General features: G+C 35.2%; 1 protein-coding gene and 1 long non-coding RNA gene across 12 annotated transcripts; one reads left to right on the top strand and one right to left on the bottom strand.

Moving 5' to 3' along the window:
* Nucleotides 1-6143: 6143 nt before the first annotated feature.
* Nucleotides 6144-9741, bottom strand: LOC113110354 (uncharacterized). Of its 2 annotated transcripts, XR_003293120.1 has the most exons (6): nt 9529-9740; nt 9368-9436; nt 8949-9020; nt 8142-8169; nt 7829-7925; nt 6144-6802 (listed from the first exon to the last, which is right to left on the bottom strand). It is a non-coding gene; the product is annotated as an uncharacterized LOC113110354 (long non-coding RNA). The 2 variants fall into 2 exon arrangements; XR_003293121.1 differs by lacking the exon at nt 8142-8169 and having other exon boundaries at nt 9529-9741.
* A 749-nt stretch (nt 9742-10490) lies between these two features.
* On the top strand, nt 10491-18569 carry LOC113110350 (dual specificity protein phosphatase 26-like). 10 transcript variants are annotated; one of them, XM_026274524.1, is made up of 6 exons: nt 10491-10666; nt 11698-11756; nt 12172-12310; nt 15857-16069; nt 16190-16401; nt 17035-18569. In XM_026274524.1, exons 4-6 carry the CDS (start codon nt 15891-15893, stop codon nt 17235-17237), a joined length of 594 nt encoding a protein of 197 aa, XP_026130309.1. In that variant the 5' UTR covers nt 10491-10666; nt 11698-11756; nt 12172-12310; nt 15857-15890; the 3' UTR covers nt 17238-18569. The 10 variants fall into 10 exon arrangements, with proteins under 10 accessions (XP_026130309.1, XP_026130311.1, XP_026130306.1 ...); XM_026274519.1 differs by lacking the exon at nt 10491-10666 and adding an exon at nt 11247-11497; XM_026274526.1 differs by lacking the exon at nt 12172-12310 and having other exon boundaries at nt 15870-16069.
* The last annotated feature ends 1074 nt before the right edge of the window (nt 18570-19643 follow it).

Raw genomic sequence — 19643 nt, 5'->3', positions numbered from 1 at the left:
TTATGTATACTTAGTCTTTTCATTATAACACTCTTTTTAAGCAAAATGTGGCAACACTGCAAAAACGAACACTTAAAAAGTGGATTTAAAAATGGCTCATCTTTCATTTTTCTAGGTAAGTATATTTCCAAAATTATAACAAAATTATAGAGCAATGGGTTACTGAAATCAAGCATGTGGGTCAGTAACGCCACCTTCTGGTTATAATTGTCATCTCATGTCATTGCCATGACAGCAGATGTTAAAAAAATCATGATATTTACCTGATTTTTCATAATGAAGCATAAGTTCTTACTGCAGTAGAAGTAATATAAAATGTGTTTGTTTTATATTAAAATTAATGGTGTACCTAAGAGAGATATTATGTTTGTTTATATTTTTTATAGTAAGTTTAGTCCTATTAAATGAAGTTAGTGTTAAGCCTTGTTCAGCCTAGCCTCAGATGTCATGCCACGGACCGTTGGCTAAACCTTTGATACATATGGGACACAAAAGTGGAAACACTGCAAACTTTATTGCTGCTGTTATTGTTTTTAGCATAGACATAACAACTCAACGGTATTGCCATAGTAATCAACGCACACTCTGTAAAAGGAAAGAGCTCTTATGCACACACAAATCAGATATTAAGATAAGATTCCTTCTTGATATGCACAAAATCGGATTTGGGCTGACAGTCCGAAGGAGGCTTTTGTGTCTTTAAAAATTATTAATCTAACAAAATAATAATGATTTATTTTTAATAGAATCATTTATTATATTTATTTTTGTTGTTGTAAAATCATATATCCTTTTGTTTAGACCATTAAAAGGATAAAAAAAAAAAAAGTCAAAGTCTGTATAGGTTGTTAACAATGACCAACTTCAGGCCTTAAAATCAAACGGGGCATTATTGTTCTATCCCAAAGAGGCACAAAATCACTTTCACTGACTTTTACATTACACTCAAAAAAATTATTTTTCAGTTTTGTTCACTTTACCTGAACAATTCATGTTGAATTAATGCCATTTTGGCTATTTTTCATTTCAACATGATTGTGTCATGTTTAACTGACTTAAAACTGTCACTCGTTCGTTTAACATAAAGTTTTCATTTTGAAAGAACATGTTTCAATCATAGACATATACCTAGACGCCTCATTGGCCGCTCGACCACAAGTCAACGTCGCTGCCATGTTGGAGTGGGCAACTCTCATACTTTCTTTTACGGTCTATGCTCTCATAACGCTCACATCAGGAAAGAAGAAAACATACAAGACTCATCGACAGATTGGACACCTACAATCCGTCACACGATAATAAAAACAGATCTCGGGGGGTTATCTTTCACAGGTAAGACTCAGCTGTTCTTTCTCGATGTTTTTTGGTCATTTTTAACATTATGTTGACAGCCATTGTCAGACTATTAATAAATAGCTAGCGATATCGCTAACGTAGTTAGCAGTGAAAGCTGAGACTTTATAAGAATTCAAAGTTTAAATGAATTCTTATTACGTTTTAACTTATATTGCCGTTTATATAATAAACTAAATGGTGTTATGAGCACAATATACAGAGTGAGCACTTTGACTGCCTAGATTAATGATTGAGCTAAATTTTCTCTCTTTAATTTCACTACCGTTACTTATTTACAAAGATGAAGTGGTAACACTTTAGAATACTAGTCCTTTAGTTAATGTTAGTTAATTCATTAACGAACATGAACAAACAATGAACAATACATTTATTAATTTATACATATTTGTTAATGTTAGTTAATGAAAATACAGTTTTTCATTGTTAGCACAACTTTTGATTTAAATAATGCATTAGTAAATGTTGAAATGAACATCAACTAAGATTAATAAATGCTGTAGAAGGATTTTTCTTGCTTAGATCATTTTAACTAAAGTAGTTAACTAATATTAACTAATGGACCACTATTCAAAAGTGTTACCGATTAAGTATATCATCACTTGATTATAAGGATTTCATTGCTTTTCATAAAACTGTGAACTTATTCTATGTATTCTTTTTTCTTCCCTTTTAGTCATTTGCAAACAGGACAAGGACAGCCTTAAGGAAAGCTGAGGAAAGCTGTTCTTAGAGACAAGAGTATACCTCCCTAGACTAGTGTTGTGTTTGTACTAAACCCAGAGCAGCCCTGAATGAATCGACAGAATGACCCAGCTCATATTCTAAAGCGATTAATCATTTGAAAGCATTAATTTATACCAGAAAACAAGACAGAAAAACTAAGGAAGAAAATCTCTGCATTAATCACTTAATCGTTTGATTCTGATTCATTCAGACATTTCTAATAATGTTGATACAAATGCTAATACTGCACTCATGTTTATAATAAAAGATGACATAATCATTCATAAAAAAAACTTTTAAACCCAGCAAAGAAATAATGGATGTTGCATTAAGTAATTTATTTTCTCATTAAATACAGTCAAGTATATTCCAGATCTCTTCATACTCGATATAAAATTAGATTCATTGGCGTATATATTCAGATTTGAGAGGTTAAAGGGCAGAGAGCATGATCACTATACAGCGGATTCCTCACTGCTTCCCCACATCAGCAATAATCTGGGGAAGAAAAAATTATTACACTCTGTATTCCAGTGCTAATATATGAACATCATGAAACCAAGACATTTGCAGGGGATGCATAATTACCTCAGATATTAATTTTTATTATCTACTCAATATATTTATTTTTAGATTTTTATTGGTTAATTCTTAAAACGGGGGGAAAAAATCTGCCAAAAGTGAAAACTATTGTTTTTCTTAGCTGCTGACAGATATTTGTTCTTGTTTTAAACATGAACTCATTTATATTTTAGTAAATGCTTCTCGATTTAAGGATGTTCAGATATTTGAGCTTGAAAACAAAAGGAAGAGCATCATTCTCTGTGGTGAAGAAAGAACACCATGACCTTCATTAAAATTAAAATCTCTCGTGTTTGTGTCCGAGTCGAACGGTGACAGGTAGAAGAAAAGAGTAAAAAATAAACCCTTGACAATCTTCCTAAAACATACGTCTGCAGGAGCCTCGATGATTGTACATATGCTTTATCTTTATCACAGTATCATTTCATCAAGCCTCGTGTTTTCAACTCCATATTTATACTGAAAATAAAAGTAGCTGTGATCTTATTCTAGTTAGCGGCTCTGAAATCGAGTGACAGCTGATTGGTTCACAAATGTCTTCACACACAAACTCCTTAATATTCAAACACAGTTTAGATTAACACTCATATAACTGTATTGTCTGTGTGAGAGGAATCAAACAATCAGATCCTGCGATTGTTTACTCTTCCTCAGCCTGAACAAGTGTTTTTTTTCCTGCTGAACACTAAAGAAGATGTTTTTTTGAGTGCGCCATTGACTTCTATAATAGAGGAAGAAATACTATGGAAGTGAATGGGTACCATCAACCGTTTGGTGGTTAAAGCATCATCTTTTTAGCATTCAGCTGAAGACAGAAACTCGTACAAAAAAATATATAATTTTTACATTTTATTTTAAAAAATAAATATGTAAAATAAGCACACACAGTTAAACTTTTATTCCTAACTAGTAATTCCCAAAGCAACCAACTATGTGTCATTGTTGTTAACTAAGACTGAAACTACTAAAAACTGTTTTCTGTAATTGAAATAAAGCTAAAGTAAAATTATATAGATAAATTGTGTAAGCTACTACTAAATATTGTAGAAACTTAATTTTCTGTAAAGTTGTTTTGCAATGATTTGTAAAGTAAAAAGCACTATAAATTAAATGAAAACAGTACCAAAATTAAAGTAGTAACTTTTTACAAAAATGCTGAAATGCAAAAATTATTAAAACTGACATAAACATAAAGGCTAAAAAAAAAAAAACTAATTCCTAAACCTCAAACTGCAACGATGAGGCTAAAATCTATATGCTATGTGTAACTCTGAGTAAGTGCTGTAACTGTTTATAAAGACCTTGATGTTATTTGGACGCCAGAACCGTGTGTGTGGGTGTGTGTGTCCACCTGGATGTTCCCGTGTTTGGCTTCTGGGATGATCTGAATCCTCTCAAAGTCCCTCCACAGGATGATGATGTCACAGCCAGAGTACGCCTGTCCCACCACGAGCCCGAGACAAAACAACACACACAGTCTGAACTCACATATCATCTGACTGTAATGTTTTGCTACATTTTTATTTATTTTTTTAAATCGAGGAATCCGAGTTTTAAATGTTTTCATTTACGGTTAATAATCTCTGCTGCTGCTCTTAACACTCACAGTCACGAACAGCTTGAATCATCTATTTCTTAACATATCAGACAATATCTGCCTTCATTTTGCATGCATCTTGTTTATTCTCGCTTATAAACTTTTTGTTGCTCTTTTTGTTGTGTTGTTTTTTATCTTCATTTGTAAGTCGCTTGGATAAACGCGTCTGCTAAATGAATAAATGTAAATGTAAACTTATCAAATTATGGCTTAGTTTCCTTACATGAATATCGAAATATTCAACTCAAATAAATACTTGTATGATATGCAGTATTAGAATTAGAATTTAATTTGGGGTCCTGAAATACTTACAAAATTATATAGTTACTGATGCTATGGACTGTGGGATTACTAACAGGCTATTAACAAAAATCTGTCTCTAAACGTCTTTTCTCTTTATTAAAAGTTGATCTAGACAAGTACATCACCATCTCGACATTTACTACTCGGCACCACAAACATCCCGTTTTGACGCGTGATTTAACGTCTCCGCAACTTTTCCACGCAAACCTGGAAGGCACAAAACATTTGATTCAGATCGGGACTCCAAAGCGTGTTTCCCGAATCATTTGATCGGGGCTTCGGAGTTTGCAAAACATTTGATTCAGATCGGGACTCCGAATCGCGTTTCGCGAATCATTTGAGATCTGGGCTTCGGAGGGAGTTTGCAAAACATTTGATTCAGATCGAAACTCCGAAGCGCGTTTCACGAATCATTTGAGATCTGGGCTTCGGAGCGAGTTTGCAAAACATTTGATTCAGATCGGGACTCCGAAGCGTGTTTCACGAATCATTTGATAGGGGCTTCGGAGTTTGCAAAACATTTGATTCAGATCGGGACTCCGAATCGCGTTTCGCGAATCATTTGAGATCTGGGCTTCGGAGCGAGTTCGCAAAACATTTGATTCAGATCGGGACTCCGAATCGCGCTTCGCGAATCATTTGAGATCTGGGCTTAGGAGCGAGTTTGCAAAACATTTGATTCAGATCGAAACTCCGAAGCGCGTTTCGCGAATCATTTGATAGGGGCTTCGGAGTTTGCAAAACATTTGATTCAGATCGGGACTCCGAATCGCGTTTCGCGAATCATTTGAGATCTGGGCTTCGGAGCGAGTTCGCAAAACATTTGATTCAGATCGGGACTCCGAAGCGCGTTTACCGCGAATCATCCCACCCAGCAAAAACTCGTTGAAAAGACGTCGAAAAGACGTCATTGGCAGTCGTCTAAACAACGTTAAAATTTAGTTGAAAAGTGAAAGGTGAAACGACGTCTTTTTCATGTCGTCAAAAAGACGTCTATAAATAGACGTCCAAATTACGTTTAAATGTGGTTGAAAAGTGAAAGGTGAAACGACGTCTTTTTCAGGTCGTCAAAAAGACGTCTATAAATAGACGTCCAAATTACGTTTAAATGTGGTTGAAAAGTGAACGGTGAAAAGATGTCTTTTCCAGACCTAATTACAACCATGAATTATTTGTCATATTCCTAATTAGTGAAAATAAGACAATTCACAGTATATTGACACATTTATTGACACATTACATCTTTCATGTAAAATCTTGATCACATCTTAAGCTTCTTTTGATTAAACAGACCGTAAAAACTGTAATATTGTGAAATATAACTACAGAAATAATTGTTTTCTATGTGGATGCATTGTAGAATGTAATTTATGCCTGTAAACTGAAATTTTTAACACAATTACTTCAGTCTTCAGTATTACATGATCTTCAGAAATCATTATAATATACTGATTTGCTGCTCAAGAAACATTTCTGATTATTATCAGTTTAAAACCGTTGTGCTGCCAAATATTTTGTGGAAACCATTACATTTGTCCATATTTTTTTAATAGACCTTGCAAAAGAGTAGTATTTATTTAGATTTTTTTTTTTTATCAATTTAAAAGGCTTTACTATAAACTTATCAAATTAATCCATGTTTCTGTATAAATATATTTTTTCAAGACAAATAAACTATGACCAATTATAACCACATTAGAACAACCAAAAATTTTAATTCTGTCATTAATTACTTACCCTCATGTTGCCCCAAACCCATAACACCCTTTTGTGCAGAACACAAATTAAGATATTTTTTTAACAGATGCCTTGTGTACTAAAAAAAACAAACAAACAATAACAACAGCAAAAATAATCTATTCAGAAATTATGACTCCCCAATGGATTTTCACAAAAGCACCAAAAGCGCCAGCTCTCACGCCAATGCAACACTGATGCATCATGGTGCTTGTGTGAATGTGTTATTTTATATAAAGAAAATAATCTCAGATTTCATTAAAAAGTTCCGCATTTATGTTTCAAGGATGAACAAAAGTCTGGTTTGGAACAACATAAAGGTGAGTGAGGAAAATCTTTGGTTAAACTAACACATTAGGTAAATGGGGTTCCCACAGGGGCACCAGTAGATCTCTGCCTGATCTCTGATCTTCTGCTTCTTCCTCCATCCCAATTCTGGATTAATGAGCCACGGCAGATGTTTCCACTTTGAATGCTTTAGCCTCGCTCTTTTTTCTGCAGCATCTAAAGTGAGAAAGAAAACCGTAACTAAAATGTAAATTAATAATAAAAAAACAATGTTTGTCCAAAATGTACAAATTAAAGTGTACTCATTCTTTATGAGGGATTATTAACTAATCAGTATGTCAGGGGTTGTCAGCTCTGGCCATTAAGGTGAGACTTAGGTCTCTGCAGAGTAAAAGTGGGCGTTTATGACTTTGTGGGTGTTTTCAAACTGCTGGGTGTTTCTAAATCATGCAATCAAAATGATCCCCCTTACCTAAACCCCACCCTAAACCTACCGTCACTATGATGTCAGCCAATCAGGTATCATGGTCTAAAAACACCCTGATCTGGTAACTCCCATTACTTTAGTACAGAGACATATGCTTGGATTAAGGTCCACTGTCATGCAGAGTTTACGTCTCAATCAGCTTCACAGTTTGCCAAGTTGTGAATATATTGTGTACACAAATGTAGGTACTGGTAAGCACTGTGGCTCACTATACACTGGTGACTATCTCTGTCCTCATTGTACAACATCACTACTGACATTAATGCACAACAATAAAACTGATATCTTACTTTAATGCTATTTACAGCACATTATGATGAATACTTTATTACATGTATGTGCAAGATTTAATTAATAAATTAATTGGAAATGTTTACTAGATTAGACATTACCTGTCTAGTGATATGTTTATGCTGAAATATATTATTGGTTTGTGTTTTAAAATCTATTACGTGTTTTCTTATAGCGAATTATCAGTGCACCGTAAAATGAAAATAGTGATTGAGGCAGCCCTTCACCACTGAGTACTGAGCAACGGACCTGAGTGAAACACACCCAGTGTTTACGTCCACACCTGATCACACTCACCTGTCTGTGACTTATAGTTAGCAAAACTGAAGACCTTGATTAATGTGTTCAGGTGCACTGCACTAGGTTGGTGCAAAACTCTGCATGTAAAAGGACCTTGTGAGACAATGTTGAGATCTCCTGCAATATGTTCTGAACATTCACTATAAAGAGACAGAATGACTTACAACACTGGTGTCCAGTCCTGGGCTGGAGGACCACCGTTCTGCAGAGTTTCTGCTGATCCTTGATCGGCTGCTCAGGTCTGCTTAACTGGGGTTGGAGCTTAATTATGAATAAAGAGAAGACAACCAATATTATAATGTTAAAAAGTTAAACAACGTTAAATAATTTGATCCATAAATATGCACAACATCTGAAAATGCACAAAGATGAGAAGAAAGAACTTTCAACATTGAAAAATAAGAAGCAATATTAAATCACACATACATTTTCTTTTCTTCTTATTATTCCTCTTGCAATAAGTTTATTCACAATTACCTTGTGGTTTATCAATGATTTTCAGTCTCTGAAATAGAAAAGATCCATCAATGATGAACTATTATTTACCCCGTTTATATCTGCGAGGTGTTCATAACACATTTTACCAGTGTGTTAAGATCAGTAATTATGACTGTCGAATGTCAGACTTGACTCAATGTATTCTGCCCCCAAACATATGATTAGACTATCAGTCGAATATCGGCAAGATTCAAAAATTCTGATTCAACTATGAAAAACCTTAGTCAAGGACACCCCTAGTAATTTCAAATATTACTATTTTACTGTATTTTAATCCAATAAATGCAGCAGTGGTGAGCATAAAAGATTTATTTTAAATACATTTTTAAATAATATTTTCTATTTCTCTTCCACCTTTATTTGATCCTCTAACTTTAACACTCACTATTCTAATTCTATTCTTAAAAAAAATCTAACTACCTTTCTAATCTTTTTGTATTATATTTTCTTTACATTTATTATGCAATTGTGTGTATGTGTGTGTGTACGAGTAAAGACCTCTAACTAGCTTGTTCTACTCTTTTTTTTAATTCTGTTTTCTCTTTATTTATTATATTATTTAAAATCCCATGCTATGTGTACCGTGTTAAGCTAACTGAGACTTGTTATAGCACTATAACATTGCTTATATATCATTGCTCTTGTTTTTGATTGCTTCCACTGTCTTAATCTGTAAGTCGCTTTGGATAAAAAGAGTCTGCTAAATGAATAAATGTAAATGTAAATACATGATAAATCTGACCCTTAAACGTTTGAATAATAGTGTATGTCTGAGGTATTACTTACTAGTTATATGTTTCATAATGTCTAAAAATGTTCTTCAGCTGGATACAGGCACGGCCATCAGCATGGAAGAATCTAGAACATAAACAATCTGTCATTCTGTCAATCTGTCTAAGCCAACAATATTTATTATACAATGCCATGTTTATTATAAATAAACTATAGCAGAGGTGAAATGCAGAAAAGAAAATTAATTTACAGATTATACAAAAAAATTAAAAGAATAATAACAGAATTTAAAGTTTTAGGTTTACTAATCGATTAATACTCTTACAGTGTGGACATCAAAATAACTAACATGCAAACAAACACACACACACACACATTATGAAAATATTATATAAACACACACATATATAAGAAAATTACAGATTCATGCTGATGTAGGCGAAATATATTGTGAAAAATGCACATAAAGTTACCTCTTGTAGTTAGCATTACAGTTGAGATGCTAACGGACTTTTCATGAAGACACTGACCATTTCTATAAACTACATTTTCAACGAAAGCGTGTCATTTACTTGAAAGAAAGTTTCAGGGACACTTTTATGTAACATTTGTGTAATTTAGGGATTAAACTTACCTGAAATTAGTGAAAACAACCATGAGAGACAGCGTCTGTTCAGCTGCTTGACGGTTGAGCTGAGCCCCGTTTCCATGGTGACTCCAGTACAGCGCGTGACCATCAAGTGTTTTCAAAATATATTTAAATATATTTAACAGTGCGATCAGACATGATGTCTAATTTCTTCACTAGTTTATGTTAATGGCTTTGTGGTGCGAAATAAAAGTGTTTTTTTTTTCTGCTAAATTTGGACTAAAGCACATTTACATCTATTTTTGGGCTAAATTAAATAAATAAAAAAAAAAAAGACGTTAAATGTCGCTTTTTGGGCTTAATTTGGACCAAATCCGACGGACCAAACGAAGACCAATTTTAAACGTCGCTTTTTGGGCTTAATTTGGACCAAATCCGACGGACCAAATGAAGACCAATTTTCAACGTCGCTTTTTGGTCTAAAAGATGGCCATGACGGGCCGACTTGATTTAGACCAGAAAACGACGTCCAAATGACGTCTGGTGCTGGGTGGGATTTGATCGGGGCTTCGGAGTTTGCAAAACATTTGATTCAGATCGGGACTCCGAATCGCGTTTCGCGAATCATTTGAGATCTGGGCTTCGGAGCGAGTTCGCAAAACATTTGATTCAGATCGGGACTCCGAAGCGCGTTTACCGCGAATCATTTGATCGGGGCTTCGGAGTTTGCAAAACATTTAATTCAGATTGAGACTCTGAGGCACCGATCAAATGATTCGCGAAACGGGCTTCGGAGTCCAGATCTGAATCAAATGTTTTGCGAACTCTCTCCGAATCCCAGATCTCAAGTTATTTTCCAGTGAAAGCATAGCGTTCATTCGCTTGCCGAAAAATGGCGGAGATCAAAAGTATTCAGATGTGTATAGTGTGCCTTTGTGTTCTAATTCAAAAATTACTGTGAGGAAAGGTACTTTAGTGTGTGCTAAGCACTTCACGGAGGATGAGGTCCGTGTCCAACCAAAGTATGGTCGATCTCGCACCGTGGGCTGTGCCTTCCAGGTTTGCATGGAAAAGTTGCGGAGACGCTAAATCACGCGTCAAAACGGGATGTTTGTGGTGCAGATTAGTAAATGTCCAGATGGTGCAGGAGCACGATTAGCCTACAACAGCCGTCCAGTCCCAGGTGAGTGTAATGTGTTAACTAAAACAATAACTTATATTAAAAGCTTATCGGCAACTATAGACATTAATCAAATATAGTATGTTTTATTTGTATTGTTAGATGTAACGTTATACATTTAATGTAGCACATGGTAGCAGTTATGCTAACAGTGGAGCAGGTTAGTGAAGCAGTGTTTTTATACTTTTGCCATCATCCTTTTATACTGCTCTCTTTCTGGCTGAAGTCACACAAAATTAACAAAGACATTTAAAGTTATCAATAAAATCCACAACAATGTAGGAAATACGAGCAGTTGAACAAACATCTGTTGTACAAGCAGAATTCAATTTATTTTATAATGGTTTGTAGGTTATTTAACTTTGAATTGATGTTCTAAGTAACTGGTATATCATTGCATAAATGTGATAGTAACTTTCCAAATTAATGAGTTGTTTTTATTAAAGTGTTATGTTTAACACAAAATAATACATGTATTGTTGTTTGCTTTATGTTAATTAAGCGCTCTTGCTGAGGCATGGGAAAAATAAAGGAGCTGGAAAAACACCCGCTAGTGACTTCAGCATCATCTACACACCTGCTAGTGACATCAGCATCATCTACACACCTGCTAGTGACATCAGCATCATCTACACACATGCCAGTGACTTCAGCATCATCTACACACCTGCTACTGACATCAGGATCATCTATACACCTGCTAGTGACATCAGCATAATCTACACACATGCTAGTGACATCAGCATCATCTACTCACCTGCTAGTGACACCATGCTTCTCTTCACCTGCTAGTAACTTGTCTGCTTTGTGATAAGCAAATTTTGCTATCTTCCAGTAAGTTTAAGCTTTTGTTACCTTCTCAGTCAAGGTTTTAACCAACATTATACATATAATCTTTCACATATACTTCTCAGTGTGCTTTTTTTTGTTGCTGAATTTAATGCTTAGATTTTAGGGGGAAAGTTTAAGTCAGGAATTTTTTTTATAAAAATCTAACTCTTTACTTTTACTTATGATCTGCAATATCGTTTCAGATTCTAAACACATCAGAAATCACCAACCCCTCCTGACATATCTTTCCAGTTGGGAGTAGGTATGTTGCAACAATATAACATAAATAACAATAAAATATAATTAATTGAAGCATGACTTATTGGGGTAACTGTTTTTTCTTGTAATAGAACACTATAGAACTACATTCACTATAGAACAGGAACATCATTTGTTGGTAAATTTTTCATGCCTACTTTCTTCCTAGCAAAAAATTAATGTATATGCCAAAGTAGAATTCAACAACTTTAGCTGTGATCTCTGTGATCAGCTCATCATCTCTCCATACCCTCTCCACATGGAAGTCACCTCTTGTACTTGTCACAAGATCACACCAGGTTAACTAAGCCAGGAACCATCAGCTGACCGTGGAATGCCAATTGTGTGTTTCTATCTCAGTTTTGCATGGTCCCCAATAAACTCAACGTGGGATTCCTCTCTGATTTCTTTCACATCAGGGCACTTAACCTCTAGCAGGCCACAGAGAGGTTCTTCATTTGGGTCCACCACTTTGCCATCTGCACCAAGGTGTGGAGCATCAGGGTGGATGATGAGACCAGATGGAAGAACGTTAACGTCAGAGGTGTCCTCATAGCGGTGAAGAACCTCTGGCTCAAGTTTTAATCCTCTACACATCGCTCTCTAGAGGCCCCGACAGATGTTTACACTGTTTAATGCAAGATATAAATGCTAGGGCTGTCAAATGATTAAAATTTTTAATCAAATTAATCAGAATTTTCAGTGGATTAATCATGATTAATCACTATTTGCAACTACACCTGAATCCTAACCATTTTTTTTCTGCATACCAAAAGATAAATAACAGGACACAGATACATAATTTTCATGTATTGTTTCATCATGTGGTTCTTTTTTTCTGAATTTCAAAAGTTTAACATTTACTTAGATCAAATTTACCTGAGCACTATATCAAACCATGCCATTTAACTACAGATAGTGTAAGAATTTTAGGTGAACCAGTGGTTAAATAAAGCCACATATCTATGAAATTATGGATAGAGAAACTCGAAAGAATGAACTCAGAAAACAAAAACATGCGCCACAATCACATAAGCAGCACTCTGGGCACTCTTGTTTTTGGGAGTTGTTCATTTGCTCTGCCACAATACTTTAGGATCGATATTTTCACGTTCTGAAGGCTTCAAGTGCCAGTAAAACCAAGTAAAAATGCATATGCTTTCCCAAACAGCTGTAATTTTCGCTGCATTGCATGTAGGCGTTCTGCGCATGCGCAGTGTGAAACACAGGACGCTATAACACAGTGATCCTCAAATCTGCCTCGCGAGATCCACTTTCCTGCGAAGTTTAGCTCTAACCCTAATCAAACACGCATGAGTTTGCTAATCAGTTGCTGAGTCCCAATTCGCCTACTTATACTACGACCTAAAAGTATGTACTTTTTTTGTGAGGGAAAAGTACATACTTTTGAGTGTGTAGCAAAAGAGTATGCACGCTCTGGGACATACTTCGATGACGTCATGCAACATGAACTACAACGTGGTTGACTAGTTACGCACACCACAACTGTTAACGTTTCATTCATTCTTTATGTCCAATAAAATTTTATTTACTATTTCCATCATTTTTTCTCATCGTTTTTTTTTCACAATACATTTTACTATGTGTGCTTCTACCAAGTTGAGGAGTGAGGAAGCAGGGCTGCGTTGTCGTAGAACCAAACGCAGGTCGTTTGTGAGGTGGCTGGTTCTGACGTTCATGTGCAATGTGTGTAACGAAATAAAATATAACTTTAATTAGGGTTAAACATTTGAATTCTTACACTTAAAAGCTGAGGGCGCATCTCCGCTGCTGCGCCCGGCTGCCATGTTTACATCACCACAAAGCCATCGCAAAGCTCCTCCCTCCCGTACGCAATGGGTTGTGGGCAATATTAGCACTTAGAATTCGAAGTGCAGATCAATGCACACTCTAACCGGAAATAGTAGACCATCCGGGTATCTTTGGAATACTATTTTCAATATACTACGATTTGAGACGTACTAATTCTAGTTTCGCATACTATTTAGGACGGATAGTATGCGAATTGGGACTCAACAAGTGTCTTTAGGATCATTAGTAAATCACAGGCAGGTGTGTTTAATTGGAGTCTGCGCTAAACTCTGCAGGAAACTCGCGAGCCAGATTTGAGGATCACTGCTATAACAGGAAGAAGAAGCTCCAGCGTATCAACTACCAAAGTGGTCTCTGTTTATCGAGCTTGGCATGAATGTATTTGAGAGTAAATGGGGTAAAACCTTAAGCTTCTTCGGTGTTTTCGTCGCGGCGCTCGCTGCTGTTTTTTACTATCTTGGGAATTCAGAGATCGACGAGACTTTCCTAACCTGAATAATTTGTCACACTGCGCATGCGTGAAGTGCGTTAAAAAATTTGACGTAATTAACGACAAACAACTAATTAACGCCGTTAACGCGCTATATTTGACAGCCCTAATAAATGCATTTAACCTGCAATTACAAATGCATAATGTTTTGATGCTTTAATTCCAAAATGTTGAATACTGATATTTGCATTGATAAAAGAAAGTGCTTTAAGAGGTGAAATTAAAAACACCAATATCTAGATAATCATGAATTGTAACATCACTTCCTTTAATGTTTTTACTATACAGTTGATATGGAATTTGTTTAAATGTTACATTTTTGAAAATATATGTAGATATTATGTAAATATGTAGTTAACTTTAAAGTATATCTACATTTCTTGCTTTCATACATTGTCATATAAAAATTTGGCGTACTTCAGTGGTAGATTTCTGCCATTTACTGGAAAACATTTAAAATTACAATTTTAAACAAAAGCACCATATGAACATTCTGAGTGATTTTATTACACTAATATACAATCAGACATCCCAATTTCTGTTTTGGTAAAATCATTAAGTGTCATGTCATTTAGATGAATTAGAATTACATCATATCATCCTATTTTGTTTTAATTTTCCCTTACCAAATTATACAGTTACTAATGCTATGGACTGAGGGATTACTAACAGGCTATTAAGAAAAATTTGTCTCTAAATCTCTTTTCTCTTTATTAAAACTTGATCTAGTAGCCTACATGATAGAATCAAATGCTTTGCAAATCTGCTCGAAAGACCTGATATCAAATGATTCGCGAAACGCGATTCGGAGTCCCGATCTGAATCAAATGTTTTGCAAACTCGCTCCGAAGCCCAGATCAAATGATTCGCGAAACGCGCTTCAGGGTCCCGATCTGAATCAAATGTTTTGCGAACACGCTCCGATACCTAAGATTGTGGTTAATCTTGCAGATCATGACTTATATCTACTCTTCCTCTGCCTACAGTTTGGTAATATAAAGATTCCTCTTTTGAACTCCCACCTCTTCTGTTGGTTTTATTGTTCTGGTTCTGAATTTGGGCTCCTGGGGTCTCAAAAAAGATAGGAATTTTGGGTTTTCATGAGCTGTATGCCAAAATCATCAGTATTAAAACAATAAAAGACCTGAAATATTTTAGTTGGTGTGCAATGAATCTAAAATATATGAAAGTTTAATTTTTATCATTACATTATGGAAAATAATGAACTTTTATCACAATATGCACATTTTTTGAGAAGGACCTGTAAATGGTATGTGTCTTAACGTAGTTAATTATTGCAGGTTTGTATAATATTGCTTTATTTATTTTAAGGAGTACTGAATCTGTTTTGTGCAGGTGAGAGGACATTTAGTCTAGAACTACAGTAACATGTTCAGACAGCTCACACAATGCCTCTGCACTTAGTGCCAAAGTCTCTCAACATGTCAACACAAGCGGTAAGACAATACATGGGAAACAAAGTAAATGGAGTTACTTATTCGGAAAAGTAACTCAGATATTTTCGAAATTAAAAACTGATGCTTTACTTTAATAGTTAACCTACATAAAGTAATCTGTTCACCTAACCTGTGTTACTTGCAATGCATTACCCAAAACTCGTGAATAGAATTATATCAGTTGTAGCTGTTTTTTTTTTTTTTGAAAGTATAAGAATGTTTAATGCTTAACCTGAAAAATCTGGCAACATTTAAAACATTTTTGGGTTAACTGTCCCTTTAATTTTTTTTTACTGTTAACTTTTATTTTGTTAATATTTTCAGTGTTATTTTATAGCTCCACTGAAGGTCAGTCCAGATGGCTTTCATGTCCAGACTGTCCCGGTCACGGAGTAATTCCAGATCTCCCAGCAGAAAGGATTCAGAGAAAGGCTCTCCTGTACTAACTGTTACTGAACTTGAGCGTCTGCTGTACACTGGGAAAACCGCCTGTAATCATGCAGATGAAGTGTGGCCGAGGCTCTACATAGGTGACCAGTGAGTACTGATAGCCCATTAATATATGTATACATTAATATATGTATCTTTTTAGATAGGTAAACTAGATATTGCCAGTATATTTTGTACTGTGTACAAATTTCTTAATTAAATTTGCAGAGAAATTGCCTCCAATCGCAAAGAACTCGTCAAACTCCGGATCACGCACATCCTCTACTGTGCTCAGAGCAAATGGAGAGGAGGCGCAGAGTATTATGCTGGCATGAAAATCACATATCACGGCATTGAAGCTCACGACTTGCCCTCTTTTGACATGAGTGTCAACTTCTACCTAGCAGCTGAGTTCATTCACAGAGCCCTTAGTACCGGAGGTCAGTTCATAAGGGGCCTTTCTCTTTCAACCTGAAGTTTTTCGTGACTTATTAAAATCAAAAGCAAAAAAGGGTTTCACATGTTATGTGATGCTATGTAGTGCATTATTTCCCACTCACTTTTCCATCACCATTGGTTCAGGAAGTATTTTTTCCATTCCTTTTTCCCATAAAAATTCCTATGGTTTTTTTTTTAAAGCGAATCACAATGATAAAACTTTATTATTTAAAAAGGTACAAGATTGTATTTAACAGCTTTAGTGATGGAAAGGACTACAATTCCATGAAGCACTGTAAATGACAATCAAATTAAAAAAAAAAACTATTCATATATATATATATATATATATATATATATATATATATATATATATAAAATAAGAAGTTTTACATAATTGTGCATATGAATGTGGTCCAAAAATCCACAAAAACACAGATAAAAAGACTTCCATTTCTCTATTCTTTCTTATTTATGGTTTTGATCATAAATTAAATTAGCAGTGTAATCATTTGAGTAAAAGTTGGAAAATTTACATGAATTTGAGGATGTTTTATTATTTGCCATGTCACTCTTCTTACTTGAATTTCTTAGTCATTCATATTTACATTTTGACACAGTGACTTATTTTGCAGGAACGATTCTTGTGCATTGTGCCGTTGGGCTGAGCAGATCTGCTACATTGGTTCTCACCTACCTCATGATTCACCAGAACATGACTTTAGTAGAGGCCATAAAGACTGTGAAGGACCACCGTGGTGTCACGCCTAACTGCGGTTTCCTACGGCAGCTCAGCGGTCTGGACCGCATACTGCGCACCAGCCGCATTGCAACATAAAGCAATGTGTACTGTAAATGAGAGCAGAGTGTCTTTACATACAGTGAGTTTATTCCAGCTGTCCTCTTGTGGTCAGTAGAAATGCCTTATTACATCAGGACCTCTAGAAATGTGTGTAATGCCTTATTCAGTGTTAGATATCATGTGACCACCCACTGAAATGTTGCTGTTAATCACCACAAGTGTTTTTGTGTTTAAAAAGTTAAATTAGAACAACACAAGGTGTAGACAAGTTTAGAACAGTTTGTCATGTGCGAGACAAAAATGGGTCAAAAATGGGTCCATCTAATGCATGTTTACAAAAAAAACCTGTGTCATGCGCGAGATGCTACAAAAGATGCAATAGCAGTGGTCAAACATTTACACACACACATTTACAAGAGAAGCAGCACCATGGAATGCAAAAAAGCATTTTTTGTGCAAATTCAATTAGCAACAGCCACAGACTCGCATCAGTCCCTTAAAAAATCTAGTGACCACATAGAATTGGCATCGCAACCACTCACTTTAAGCACTTTTGTAACCACCTAGACTGCAACTGCCAATAGCACCCTAACAACATAGAACAATGTACCACATAATACTACCATATAGTGACCATCCAGAACACTTAACATCGCCCAAATATTTAGGTGACCAGGTTCTCACAAGATGCTCCTCTCTTATGTCATCCAATTTTAAACACAACTTCAAAATTTTCTTATGATGCAGTGCTATAATATTATGAAAGTTTGAAAGTATGGTCCATCGGTTTTGCATTTCAGTTTGGGTAATGTAGCTGGTCACATTCGTTACAGACAGTTTTATTACACATTAACATTGACGTGTGCTTTGTATAAATACTAAAGATGTCATGTGAAGTGTTCTATGTTTCAAGTTGTCTCTTTTAACTTGTTTTGTAATGCATTGTAATATAGAGTAGCTTTACTGTACACAAGAAGTGCAGTCTTGTACTTACAAATCCAGCAAATCCTCAAGTGCAGTACAATGTACCGACTGTAGCTATATGAATTGCATTGTGTTGGTATTATTGTCCTTTCTGTACATTTGTATTATTGGGGACAGCTGTTTATTATATTTGTGTACGTGTTCATCATGGTTACATCTAACATAAATTAACTGCAACAGCCAGAGCTGAACTACTGCCAGATCCCTTCCACTGTACCTGGATCTAAACTACACGCCAGTTTGGGTGAAAATGTTGATCGCTCAGAGATTAAAGCCGGAGACAAAACGGGGCATTCAACCAAATGTAAAATCATTGTGATTTTAATTATAATGTACATTAAATCTAATAAACATAATTTCATTTTCCAAGTTGCCTTTGTGCTTGTTTCAGAAATGTGTTTGTGCATAGCTGTTTAAATTATATTCCCAGCAAAACCATTTTCATTTTATTTATTTTTTAATTTCACAAAATATGACAAACTGACATATAGTGATGATTTATTTTATTAAACTTACAGACAATATTGTAGCCTACAAAAACTGTTTTGATTTATTTATACAGTGTTTTCTTCTCAATTTTGAGAAGAAAATGCTTTGTGTACAGTATTTTATTTCCTGTATACTTGATAAAATAATGCAGGACTGTGGGAAAAAAATCTGAATTTCGATTCAAGTCTATACAGGGCTGTAAAGCACTAACATGACACACAACTTGTCTTTACAAGATGTTAATTGATGGACCAGATAGGTCGGAATTACTCATTTTGATGTTTTTATCAGCTGTTTGGACTCTTATTCTGATGACACCCATTCATTTCAGAAGAAAAAAATCTCCAAAACTATTAGAATTTAGAAACTGACTCATCTACATCTTGTTTGGTCTGGGAGGTTGAGTAAATTTTTAGCAAGTTTTCATTTTTGGGGTGAACTATTAATTTCTTTAAAACCTTAAAAATGATAGCGCTACCCTGTGACTAAGTCATACATGATGTAGTGCATGTTGCGTTAGCAAATGTTTCGACTTTCATAATGATTAAGTAGGCTATTCGCAATTTAAATGACTTACTGATGAAATATGAACTCTGCCCACACTGTCCTGTAACGGTTGAATCTAAGTTCACTTTGTAGTGAAGAATTCTGCCCTGAATGTCTCACTCTGGTGTCATTTAACCTTTGTTAAAGTCTTGTTTGTCAGAGAGCAGAGCTGAATGTTCCCACAGAGCCACTGAATGTTTTGGGCTCTTTGTGAATGTTGGTGAGGGAGCTTGGATTCAATCATTTGTTACTTGAAAATGTTGTTCAAGGTCTACTGAAATTTTTACAATCAGTTAATTAATTTCAGTAATTATAGTTAAAAAGCAATACAATAAAATGCTAAAACAAAACATTTCTACATAACATTTTGCATAGGCCTATTATATTGTGATCTGGGGTGCACTAAGGTTGAACCAAGTTTTT

This window comes from Carassius auratus, chromosome 10, assembly GCF_003368295.1.
Source record: "Carassius auratus strain Wakin chromosome 10, ASM336829v1, whole genome shotgun sequence".
In the NCBI taxonomy this organism is placed as follows: domain Eukaryota; kingdom Metazoa; phylum Chordata; class Actinopteri; order Cypriniformes; family Cyprinidae; genus Carassius; species Carassius auratus.
Note: the sequence above shows the minus strand (reverse complement) of the source record. Positions and strands in the feature narration are given on the sequence as shown.

Coding starts and splice junctions, on each gene's coding strand:
- LOC113110350 (XM_026274526.1), top strand. CDS start 15,891: ATGGCTTTCATGTCCAGACTGTCCCGGTCACGGAGTAATTCCAGATCT. Junction 16,070..16,189: donor AGGCTCTACATAGGTGACCA/GTGAGTACTGAT, acceptor TTAAATTTGCAG/AGAAATTGCCTCCAATCGCA. Junction 16,402..17,034: donor CAGAGCCCTTAGTACCGGAG/GTCAGTTCATAA, acceptor CTTATTTTGCAG/GAACGATTCTTGTGCATTGT.